General features: G+C 44.1%; 1 protein-coding gene across 2 annotated transcripts in view; it reads right to left on the bottom strand.

The window, feature by feature from the left end:
* Positions 1-12,986, bottom strand: part of DNAJC13 (DnaJ heat shock protein family (Hsp40) member C13) — a 1,517,524-nt gene that overhangs the window by 406,562 nt on the left and 1,097,976 nt on the right. For both annotated transcript variants that reach the window (XM_078663869.1, XM_078663868.1), the window contains 2 exons: positions 11,112-11,270; positions 10,032-10,145 (listed from right to left, as the gene is read on the bottom strand). In XM_078663869.1, coding sequence (XP_078519995.1) covers positions 10,032-10,145; positions 11,112-11,270 — 273 coding nt within the window. The remainder of the gene's footprint in view (positions 1-10,031; positions 10,146-11,111; positions 11,271-12,986) is intronic.

A 12,986-nucleotide genomic window follows, 5' to 3' on the forward strand; every position in this document is an offset into this window, starting at 1 on the left:
AAAACTTTACCGTCAGTTCAGGTATGGGGTGTTGCCCCTCCATTGCTTCACCCACAAATGGAAGGGTATGCAAAACCCAAACTGTCCGGCTTGTGATTGCCCTGATGAGACAGTATATCATGTGTTCTTCAGTTGCCCCGGCCACTACAAAGCTAGAAAACGCTGGCTGGTGCAGATCTGTAGGAACCTTGGGACTAGACAATGTGTGGAGGCTTTTAGGATCCTACAGTATGATACAAGAATCCCTATTGTCTACTCAGTCGCAGGTTTTTTACTTTCCATGTGGTGCTCTCGTAGGTACTTTTTAAAGTCTTCCAATCGGGCAATGGATGACCTGAGAACAGAATCATAAGTACTATAGTTCTTGTAAGTTGGGTAGTCTATTCCCAAATGGTTACTTTATGACGGTCTTAAGTGTACAGTCTTGTTTTCCTGATTTGATTTGAACCTGTTCGCTTACCGTTAGAGGAACCCCAAAGCAGTTAGTCTACTCACTTATTATAGTTAACAGTTAATGTACAGACGTAACCTTTAGTAGGAAGAAAGGCTAATGTGATGTTTAGGCTAATTTTTAAATGATAAGACCTGGTCACCTTTTTATTAACTTTTTATACTAATGTGATTATTTATTTATTCATTATCTGCACTATGCACTTTCCATCTATGTATTCTTGCCTATGGTCCAGTCCATTCTCCTTACGATGTGATTAGCCACCCCATACTATCAGGATTGTGTATTGTTGTATGTTTATTTTAATTTTTTTTTGTACCCATTGATATTCATTTACAGTGTTGCTTGTACAAAAATATGTAACCTAATCATGAGGTTATTGTTTTATCCCTTGTATGTATTTTTGATTGCACTTTTGAGGTCATAACGACCGAAATAAAGTTTATAATGATGAATATCTAAAATTAAATAGTTTAAAACATGTAGTAAATCAATATTAAAAAAATAAATATAACAATTAAAACATTTAAACATTTTCATTTACAAAACCTTTGAAATTGACTGTAAAAACCATAGGTTAGTCATGTTATAGTTAGGAATTAGCATTTAAAAAAACTTAGAAATTCACTGAAAAAAACATAAGCTTTAGGGGTGTTATAGTTAGGTGGACATTTCACTGGTACATAACCATTGAAATTTCTCCGTTATAGTTAGTTGTACTAACTATAACTTGTGCGCCCGCAATCCACTGGTGATGATGTCACATAATACATCATTCATGACATGGTCAGTGACATTACTGATGACATTACAAATGACAACACTGATGACCTCACAGATGACATCATCCACGTGACAATCTGATCCATCTTATTATACACTAGTATAACCTTTCAACAGTCATTATAAAATATGGAGTACCATATTTGAAACCATTGACACACCAATACAATTTTCTAAAAAACCACTAAGTGATTCCTACATCTACACACACATCTAAACACTTACCTATAGATTCACTCATACATGCTAACAAAGATCAATAGAACATTATCAAAAATACTTATACACCTACATCGACATCACACCAGCACACATCCTAATCACTTATGCAGTCATCCTACTCACTTATTCAAACAATTGATCATACTTACATTTACTAAGCTACACACTTCTACAAACACCACTTTATTCATATAGATAGTAACTCCTACTTAGTGAGTTATAAAATCACTATTACAAGTATACAGTTTTCGATACAGTCACTCATACAATCACTGAGTCTTATGTATACTTATTTATAAACAGCTGTCACATACACTGCCTTTTATATTTCTACTTTGGTGGACATGTAGCATTGAGAAATATATTTACTCATCACCACACCCATAAAGAGATTCACTCTCCCAAACAAGTGTTTCCATATGCCGTCTTAACCTCACATACCAACTAAATCAACTATTTACACATCTTTGAATGTATGTGTGGTTGGGTGGGAGGTGTGTGACTGTCCACTCTCCCATACAAATACTCACTTAGCTAATTATTAACTAATATAGACTTTCACATAGCTAGTAACCAACTTATGTAGATGTTTACACAACAAGCTATACAGTGAAACAGATATTCACACAGTTTAATCACTATCCCATATATTTAGTGAAACACTAAGTTAGTCACTTAGACAGTCAATCACAGTGCTACTAAATCCTTCATCCAGACACTTATACATCCACTCAGTCTTCAATGCAGATTGCTATATATATATAATACTTATTTGAATATCGAACCAAACCACATTCACTGGATGATGTCATCAGTGATATCAGTGATGTCTTTTGAGATGTCATCAGTGATGTCACTGACCATGTCATGAATGATGTAATATGTGACATCAGCAGTAGATTGCGGGCGCGTGAGTTATAGTTAGTACAACTAACTATAACGGAGGAATTTCAATGGTTTTGTACGAGTGAAATGTCCAGCTAACTAAAACCAATGTTTTTTTCAGTGAAAATATATTTATTGTCAATTCTAGCTGAAAGCTACTGAGGAAGCACTTAGACTTCGCCTTTTAGCTGCCTGAACTTATCAGTGCAGTTGGCATCAAATAACCAGAATAGGAGGCATTGCTATTATATTGAACATAAGGCCTACTGTTCAAAAAGGCATATGGGTGTGAACCATGTGGAACTCAAAAAACTCAAAATAGGTTTTATTTTCTGCTGTGCTAGAATTAGCTTATCTGCAAATGTTGCAGAATGGGGATTGAATTGCTATAAATGTATAACGCGATACAAAAGGGGATGATGGACGGAGCGTTTGAGCAAATCAAACACTCACCCCGAGTCAACTGATCTGAGTTTAATCCATCACCATTCTTTAGCTCACTCTGCCACCCCAGTTCAGACATGGCCATATGCAAATCAGTCTGACCCTGTGCCTCATGGGAACAGTCCAGCCCGAACTGCCAAACCAGGTCATCCCTGGACCGGAAACAAGCATCCTGGGACTCTTCCCCAGACAGAGGGAAGGAATGTCTTCAGTGCAAGACAAATCGCCCGGAGCTCTAGAAGGTTGATGTGAAGCCTGGACTCCGCCGGAGACCAGAGGCCTCTGATCTCCGCCTCTCCCATGTGGCTGCCCCATCCCAGAAGGGATGCATCTGTCACCACAGGGTGGTCTGACTGTGAAAGGGAGAGGGATCTGCCATTGACCCAATCCTGGTTTGTGGGCCACCACTGCAGTTGTTGAGCAGTGCCCTCCGTGATCTAGATGCAATCTGACAGATTCCCCTGATGCTGTGCCCACTGGAACTTCAGGTCCCACTGCAGAGCCCGCAAATGCCACCAGGTATGATCGACCAGCAGGATGCACGAGCCCATGAGGCCCAGCAGCCTCAGGGTTATTCGGACCGAAACCCAGGATAGAGGCTGAAATATCGGAATCATAGCCCGAATATCCCAGGATTGCTGTTTGGGAGGATAGACCCGAAACCGTGTCATGTCCAGAACCGCTCCAATGAAGAGGAGCTTCTGAGAGGGAATCAGGTTCGACTTCAGCACATTGATGGAGAACCCTAGCGAATGCAGGAGGTTGGCCATAGTCTGGAGGTGAAAGACAACTGCCTGGGGTGAGCCCGCCTTCAATAGCCAGTTGCCGAGATAGGGGAAGACAAACTCCTGATCTGCGCAGATGAGCTGCGACCACCGTCACCACTTTCATGAACACCCGAGGGGCGCTGGTAAGGTCAAAGGGGAGCACGGTAAACTGAAAGTGCTCATGGCCTACCGTGAGCCGTAGGTAACACAGGTGGGTCGGCAGGACGGGGATGTGAAAATAAGTCCAACACTACGGGGGTCTTGCTGGTCGAGGGCAGGCCAGACCAACATCTTCAACTTCTCCTTCCAGAGGAAGTGATTGACGTCCCTGAGGTCCAAGTAGGACGCAGGCCCTTGTCCTCCTTGGGAGCCAGAAAGTAGTGGAAGTAACAACCCCGTCCTACTTCTGGGACAGGAACGTGCTCGATAGCTCCCTTGGCCAAGAGAGCCCTAACTTCCTGCTGGAGAAGGGCCAGATGATCCTCTGACATGCGTTGGTATAGCGGTGGCATGGCTGGAGGGGTAGTCTTGAAGGGGAGGGAGTAGCCCCTTCGGACTATTTACAAAACCCACCTGCCTGACGTGATGGTGCACCAGTGGGGGAGGTGATGGCGAATCCTGCCGACCACTGGCATTTGATAGGCCTGAAAGGTCGGACTACGAGGGTTTGGAGGCTGCTGCAGAGGTGGGGGTTGGTGGACTGGACTGCCAGCTGGCCCCTGGATCCACGCCCGTTGTTTCCACGTCCCCGGCCACGTGAAAGTTGGGTAACTTGCTGGTGCCTGTGGCTCTGGGTTGGACGTAGCGGGGCACCCCTTCCTAAGCCACAAAAGGGGCGAAAAGCAGACTGCGCCGGACAAGGATTTGGCCATTGCCCGCGAGTCCTTGAAGCACTCTAGGGCGTTGTATCCTTGGTCGCCAAAAAGACAACGGCTATCAAAGGGCATGTCCATTAAGGTGTTCTGGACATCCCCTGAAAAGCCAGTGGACCTCATCCAGGCGTAGCGATGAAGTGCTACCGATGCTGAAACGGTCCTGCCCAGAGAGTTGGCGGTGTCCAGCCCACAACAAATCGTAAACTTTGATACATCCCTCCCGGCAGCAACAGCCTGGGAGAGCACTGCCTAGGCCTCCTCTGGACACTGAGGAAGCACTTGCGCCACCGTATCCCACATTGAATGTGAATAAAGGCCCAAGGGACATGCGGTGTTTATGGACCGTAGTCCTAAGCTGGCGGAAGAGAACATTTTCTTGCCAAGGTGCTCCAGCTTCTTGGATTCCCTTTCCGGTGGTGGGCGGTGACGTCGGGCAACCATCCGGTCCACGGGAGCCCCCGTGTTGGGCCTGGACTACGTGCCCAAAAGGACGTCTATGAGGGCCTCATTAAACAGCAGCAAGGGCTCCAAAGAGCTAGCAGCCCGCTGAAGCACCTCTGTCAGGAAGTTAGTCCTGACTGCCACCGTAGGAAGCTCGGGGTTGAGAGCCTTGGCCGCCCTACGCAACACCACTGCGCATGACGCTCCCTCCTCCGTAGCCACGGTAGGAGGAGACAACATGCCACGGTCAGGAGAGGTGTCCAAACCACTAGCATCCCCCAGTTCCTCTCTCCAGTCCTGCTCAGTATCTAGCTGGTCAGTTGAAGGGTCACCTGACACCTCCCAGTCCTCCTCACCCTCCTCTGGCTTCCGGATTCGGCGTCGGCTGGTCCAGCTCCATGTCGGGAAGGAGGCTGGGGTCGACGCCGGCTTGGGAGCCACCTGGCGCCGAACGCAGTAGTGGTGCCGAGGGAAGCGGTGCCAGTGGAGGTGTAATGAGGTCAACCGGCGCTGATCCGGATCCAGGCCTGGATCCAAAGGGGGCCTATGGCGCCGGAGCCGGTAAAGACCTAGGCCCCCCAACCAAGTCCGCATAGCCCGAAGGCGCGTCGGTCCACCAAAAGATGGCATGCATCGCCTCGTTGAACATACAGAGCTGGGCGGGGGTCGCTCCGGATCCCAGAAAGGGAGGGAAGCTCGGAGTCGACCAGTCAGGCTCCATGCGCAGAGCCGTGGGAGAGGCATCACCCGTGGGCCTCATCGGATCAGCCGACCGATGAGAAGTCAAAGAGCGACGATGCTTCTTCGACTTCCTATGCTTCGACTTACCCAAACCTGAGTGCGAAGACTTCGATGATTTCGAACCGGAATGGTGGTGGCTCCGATACCAGTCTCTCGACCGGGACCTCGAACGCCGCGGAGCCGACTGCCGGTGTTCAAGGAGCTTTGCGGACCGCTCCCCCAAAGCCTTTGGCGCCATCGACCGGCAGTCTGAGCACGACTTGGGGTCGTGGTCGTGCTCCAGGCAAAAGAGGCACATGCGGTGCGGATCCGTCACCGACATCAGTCAGTTACAGGCACCGCAGGCCTTTAAGCTGGGCAACTCTCGTGCACCTGTTAAATCAAGTGATCCCAAAAAGCTGACATGCCAACTGATGATTGGCGATGATCTTTGCTGTGCTTGGGAGCACTTTATCATTTCCGATTTCAAATAAGATGACAGCTTTTTTCTGATGTACTGGTTGGACTGCAAGGTTTTTCAACTAGTGCATGAGCATTAAGTGTGGACAGTAGCCCAATCAGATGACAGTCTCAGGAGTCAGGTGTGACTTTGGCACTTTGATGGTGTACCCCATAGTTGACAGAAGGTTCGCCCTAGTCTGGAGGTGTTTGAAAATTGCCTAGGTTGAGCCTGCCTTCAACAGCCAGTCGTCGAGGTAGGAGATTACTGGCACCCCTGACCTCTGAAATGAGCTGCGACCACCGCAATTACTTTCGTGACCATCAGAGGGGCACTGGTGTGATCAAATGGGAGCATAACAAACTAAAAATGCTCCTGTCCCACCATAAAGCCCAGGTAACACTGGTGGGCTAGCAGGACAGGTATATAAAAATAGGCATCATACAGGTCCAGCACTATCATTCAGTCCCCGGGTCTAGGGCAGACACATCCTGGGACAGTGTGAGCATTTGCATTTTTCCTTCTGACGGAAAGCATTGAGAGAAGTGCACGTCTAAAATAGTCTGGAGGCTTCTCTCCATTTGGACACCAGCAAGTAGTAGTGAACCAAAAACGTCCCAAAGGGAGTGGGAATATCGCCCCAGCAATCAGCTGGCATTCACTGACCTGAGCACCAAGCTGGTGGATGTAAATACTTGCCTGCCAAAGGTCTCCACAAGTTTTGACTCTCTATTAAGGAGAGTAATTGGGAACGTGTTTGGGTCAGTTTTACTTGCGGTACGCTTGCCTGACCAAGCTTTCGGGGGGAAAGGTGCTAAGATAAAAATGTGGGATCAGCTGGGGATTCACGCAATTCGGTGGTTGACTGATGGACCAGAGCAATGTTTGGCCCATGCCTCCAATAAAATGTCTGCTACAGCCTCATTAAATGGCAGAAGTTGCTCAGAAGAGGTTTGTCACGACTGGAGAACATTAGTCTTAGCTCATAAGTGGGGAGCTGAAGGTCAAGGACCTTACCATAGAGTAAGATGCAAACTCCTCTGTGGCTGGTCCACGGGGTAAGAGAAGGCCCATTTTCAGAGAAACCCTCCTTCAAGTTATCATACCGATTGTTGTTTGAACTCATCACCCGCATCATAATCATTATCCAAGTCCATCCCAAAAAAGTGAATGTATTGTGTGTCATCTTCTCTATGGAGGCAGCAGAGCAGATTGAGGAAGCTGGACTCAACTGTCATGGGGCACGGCGTGGGGCGAGGTCAGACCAGCACCATCTCAGAGATGGACAGTACTATGGGCAGTTCTTCATTCGGTGTAGATAAATTCAGTAATGGCGTCAAAGTCCTGTGGCGCCTGAGGTTTAGTTCTGATTGGAGCTAGAGGTGTCACAACAGGATCAGAGGGTCCAACTGGTGCTGAAGACAAACAAGCGGGTTGTACACCAGGTGGAGGGTCTCTTGGCTCGTTGGGGTCTGAAGGCACACCAGAGAGTCTGCAAGGAATCGAACAGCCAGAGCATGGCTGCATGGAACTCTTGGATCTATTGGGCCGTGGAAGACGGCCCTGGAAAGTCAGTTGCTACGGACCCAGTTGCAGGGTTGGCTCAAAAGTCAGTCGACTCTGGGAGCAAGAGCGAGATCCATTGCTCTGCTACTCTGCTGGCTTAGGCGAATGAGTGGCAAGAGGGGGGGCATGTCCCACTTTGATTTCTTATGTTTATTATTTAATTCCATTCTTTCCTTTTCCTGTTTCAGTTTCACAGATGCAAAAGCAATTTTTTGCAATTGTTTTCAATTAACCCAACATGTGCACAGACAGTTGATGTCAGGGCTGGGAACTTCTTTAAAGCACACACCATATAACTCTGAAAAACTATGAGCATGTTGTTGCACCAAACATCTTATTTTCACAGGTTCCTCATTAAAAAAGCCACCCTAAAGAATAACTAGTCAGAAAATAGAAGGTGAGAATATGCTACAGCACATAACCATCCTAAACAAGGACATTTCTGTAGGATAGCTTACCTAAAACAAGCCTTCTTCATCCATCTATACATATACAAACCGCAAAGCTGAGTAAATGTGAGCTGAGAGTGCCAAACAACACTACATTTTGGCCAATGCTTCTTTTGTTTGTATATGAATGTTCTTGTGGCTAATACAGCTTGATCCCCTACAGATTCCATCATAGATGGGACTTTGGTTACAACACTTTTTTTGGAAAGTGGGGACATGATTTCATAAATACTCATATGATTTGTGCTAATTGTTGGAGAGATTCCCCATTTCTTGGGAAAACATGGGTTATGTATAATTTATGAAAGACTAAATATATGACCTGAGGGGTCTATAATTCTTTTAAATCAAATATCAGTCTCATGCATGTCCTACATAACAGGTATTGGAATGTGACTGTATGGCATTCAAGTTTCAGATGATATTAAGTGGCTCAATAAGAATGCTAAGAGTGTGGCCATATTATTGTACACATTGGGTGTAATAAAAAATGTTCTCATATTTCTGCGGACAGCTATTTTACCCACCTAAAGATTAACGGTCTTAACAGCTATGACTTTTGACACCAAGATAAAGGACCATGTAAACTTCACGTGCCTACCTATTAGGTGGAACACCTTCCTGGTCATAGTTGTTTGGTCTCCTCACTGCTATCATGAAATAAGTGAAATTTGAATTCAGTCACCATGTCGATGGCCAGAGAATACAACTGAAACAAATATTTTTTATAGGTCAAATTGTGTTTTCGTCTGCTTGCGATATATATAAATTTGCTCTTAAGCTGCTCTGAAAGATTACTGAATAAAGAATTTACCATGATTAAAACATCTGAATCTTATTGCTAAATCTGGGCTGAGAGGAGATTATCAATAAGTCAGAATTATTTGTCAGTAAGGATGACTATTAGAGGGTTCTAAGGTCCAACCTTCCTGCAGTATGACACTAGGTCTTTGAGTAGGAAGTTCATTTTGTAGGGAGCTAGATGGAGAACTGAACCCTACCTTAAATGGATAAATACCCATAACATGAAAGCAACATTTGATACATTTTTACTTGGGATCTTATAATGGGCAGGTCTGATTAGGGCAAGAATGTTGCTTCTAAGAACAGACTAATCCCAATTCTAAAAGAAGATGGGACACTTGTGGTTTCTCAGGGTTATTCAGGAAAACACCCAAAATCTGGCACTTCCTCGGGTATCTATTGGGGCGATCCCAATCTGAAAACTAGAGTTTAAGTTCAGTGTATTTCAAAAGTTCTAATGTTGCTCTAGTGTTACTGTGAGACATGTAGCTTACCTTGTTCTGTAAGCATTCTAAAGGTTTTCAGAGAACAGACTATCACATTATGCACTTTTATTGGGAATCAAGCCTCACTCTGTTATTTGCTTTCTTGTATTTGTTCAGATAATTATTATTGATAGCAATATTACATTTTATGGGTTACCCTGCCTGCCCACAAATAAATTACCTGTTGCATCATGTAATAATGGAGGGCCTCTAGGAAGGCCAAGGCAGCATCCTTTACTCTGGTAGATTGGACAACGCTGCCCTAAGGAGTCTCCATCCCAATAAGCTCAGAGCAAAACGTGCTCTTCATCACAATCCATTTATTTGCTTTTTTATAGTAATGTTTTTGAGAGCTCTTCATACAGCACTTCTCACATTTCTAAGTGCTGTAAATAAGTGTTACTGTTACCGCATGTAATGGTCTACAATTTATAGACCTCCCAAAGAAAGAATGCTAAATTGCTTTACTAGGCCTCATAATTATGAGACAACGATCACCACATCTTACAATGACAAGCCAACATATGGAAATTAAAATGTAAAAGAATTAAGTGTATCTTCTTAAATGTCTGGCATTGCTCTTTGTTTAAAGATTCACCTAAAACACTGTACCAAGATTTTTCATTTACTTAAACAGTGCCCATAACATGCTTAGTTTTTATTCAAAAAGTTGACTCACTCTTTTAACCATGCTTTCCTGTTGAGATTCAAGGAATTCAAGCAGTTCTGCTCTGGTTCCATTGTTCCAGATTAAATAGGGGTTTTCTGTATTGCTGTTGAGTATCTTGAGAATCTAGAAAAAAAGAGTTAAATCAAGCATTAAATCTAGAAGTGTAAGCGAAAGAAACACTAAATATACCAGAGTGATATCAAATTAAAACCTGATAGTAAAATGAGAGCGCTCAGAGTCAAATCACGATGAAAGAAATTACAACTAATCTATCTTCTAAATGCAAAGTAGCAATTTTATCACAATTTTTCAAAGACTATGCATACATGTCTACACGCAAATATATGCGTGTGCATGTAACTACATGTATATATACATATATAACATTTGATTTACATCCAAATCAGATCTTCCACAAAGCAGCTGTTGACATACTGTGCCATGATCGCCTAATTAAGTTTGAAATTGGACTAAAATGTCACAAATCTTGGAAGAACACATGCTGCTACTAGGACTAATGAGCAGGTAAACAATGTATTGTTGTTTCAAGGAATAGCTTATTTGTTGCTGTTTGCAATACTCATGAGTGGGACACATAAGCAAAATAGACACAGAGTATTAGAGTCTCTGAAGCTTGTGATCTGAAGTATTGCATTAATTAAGAATAAAGCTAATGCTTGTTCAAATGAATCGCCCTGTCATGGCATGAGAACGTAATCTGATTTGGGAGGCTGATTTCGACAAAGTGAGTTACTTAAGTGAAACAATGGAAGACAAAATCAATGAATATAAAGTAGACCAAGTATTAGCCAGTGGTCATCATATGTTCAATCCCCCTGCATGATCTTGATTAAGCAGTAAATATTGACTAAGAATGCCAATTGGTTAGGAGGAGAGAGTGTTAGTTATTTAAAAGGTAATAGGACGAAACCTTCAATTCCAAACGACATCTTCAGCAATCTTTTGGGTTAGTCATCACAAGAACAATGCTCACCAGAGAACGGTATTTCTTGTCAATGTAGAAAGTGCTCTCTTCACCAGGGACAGATATTTTGATATTAGAACAAAATACACATACTAGCTATGTACCTCGGGTGGACACGATACAGAAAGGCTCCTAGAGACGTAGGGTGTCAGCAGCCCAGCCAAACTTTTTCTTACAGTAGGGTTTTCAGGAGTATCGGATAAATATCCTCCAAGCCGACTCAAAGAAAGGAGGCTCAACCGTGCCAAACTATTGGCCACTTCCTGTCAAAAGAAACATGGAAAAACATAGGTTAGAGTTTTCAAATCAGGATAAATATTTTTACTATTGAGGCTATGTGATTCAAAGCACATAAAACTCCCCAAAAACATACAAGACACCTTTTAAATCACCTAATATTAATTCCAGTATTGTTAACCAATACAAATCTTATACGACTGATGACCATTTTCTGCTATGAATGAAATGCACATTTAGCTAATAATTGATATTTCTTTTAAGAATAATTAAACTATACAAATGTTCAAAATTGAAAAAACGGTTATTTGATGGCAAGAGTCAGGAGGGGACACAAACACTTGTCCTTGTAAGGCCAATCAGTTTTTTGTGGATGTGATAACATAATCCATATAAGACAGTTTTGGACTTCAATCTGCAAATAAACACGGTCTAGTTTATCTATAGAAGAACAAGTTACTTACATTCGGAAACGATGTACTTGTAAGAGACATACATTAGTTATAGATTCCTTACCTTAGAATTTCCCCCAGGCGTCAGACTGGGTCCAGAGAATTTTTTCGTAGCAGTACCCAGGCACATTGGTTGACTCAGCGTCCTTCGTCCTGGATGCCGGGATGGCGTCGCTGTGTCTACTTAGACGCTGGCCCTGCGCGCTGACATCAGTTCTGGCATGACTTTCCATGCCAGAAGCGCAGAGCCATGCAAGACACTGATCACTGGTGCACATAACTAGGGCCCTAGAAGGGAGTCCCTATCCCTAGAAGTCAGTTTGCAGAATGGGAAGGGTGGGTGGGGCGTTAAGGAATCTATAACTAATGTATGTCTCTTACAGATACATCATTACCTAAGGTAAGTAACTTCTGCATTTGAAAGAGACCATTAGTTATAGATTCCTTACCTTAGAATAGATACCGCAACAATACCAACCCAGGAGGTGGGTCTGCGAACTAAGTTAACACCAGGAAGTCCTGGAGAACAGAACGTCCAAAAAAGCCACCTCTCCGGACTTGGCTGTCCAGGCAGTAATGTTTTGTGAACGTGTGCAGGGATGCCCACGTGGCTGCCTGGCAGATGTCAATCAGCGGAACTCCATGTCCCAAAGCAGTAGTGGCTGCCGTCGCCCTGGTAGAGTGGGAGTGCAGTTCTAGTGGAAGTTCATTTTTTGCCAAAGAATAACGAATCTTGATGCATAGGACAACCCATTGAGAGATGGTATGTTTGTGCATGGCCCGACCTTTCTTGGCGCCCACATAACCGACGAAGAGTTGATCATCCACCTGAAAACCTTTAGTGCGGTCAATGTAGAAAGACAGCACACGTTTTGGGTCCAGACGGTGGAGTCTCTCCTCCTCTTTGGAATGGTGCGGGGTGGGAAGAAGGTGGGCAATGTGAGGGTCTGACCTATGTGGAAAGAGGTAACCACTTTGGGCAGAAAAGAGGCCCTAGTGAGAAATACCACTTTGTCCGGATGAACAGCAAAAAAGGGAGGGTTGGAAGACAGAGCCTGAAGCCCACTCAAACTGCGAGCAGAGGTGATGGCAAACAGGAAAGCAGTCTTTAAAGCAAGAAGATGAAGAGGACAATTTAGTAGTGGCTCGAAGGGAGCACACATAAGATAAGTAAGGACAAGATTCAAGTCCCACTGGGGCATTATGAAAGGAGAAGGAGGAAAGAGATGAGTAAAGCCCTTCAGAAATCTATTTACAATCAGAGACTTGAAAAGGGTAGGCTGATCAGAA

The sequence above is a fragment of the Lissotriton helveticus genome, chromosome 10 (assembly GCF_964261635.1).
Source record: "Lissotriton helveticus chromosome 10, aLisHel1.1, whole genome shotgun sequence".
Taxonomy (NCBI): Eukaryota; Metazoa; Chordata; class Amphibia; order Caudata; family Salamandridae; genus Lissotriton; species Lissotriton helveticus.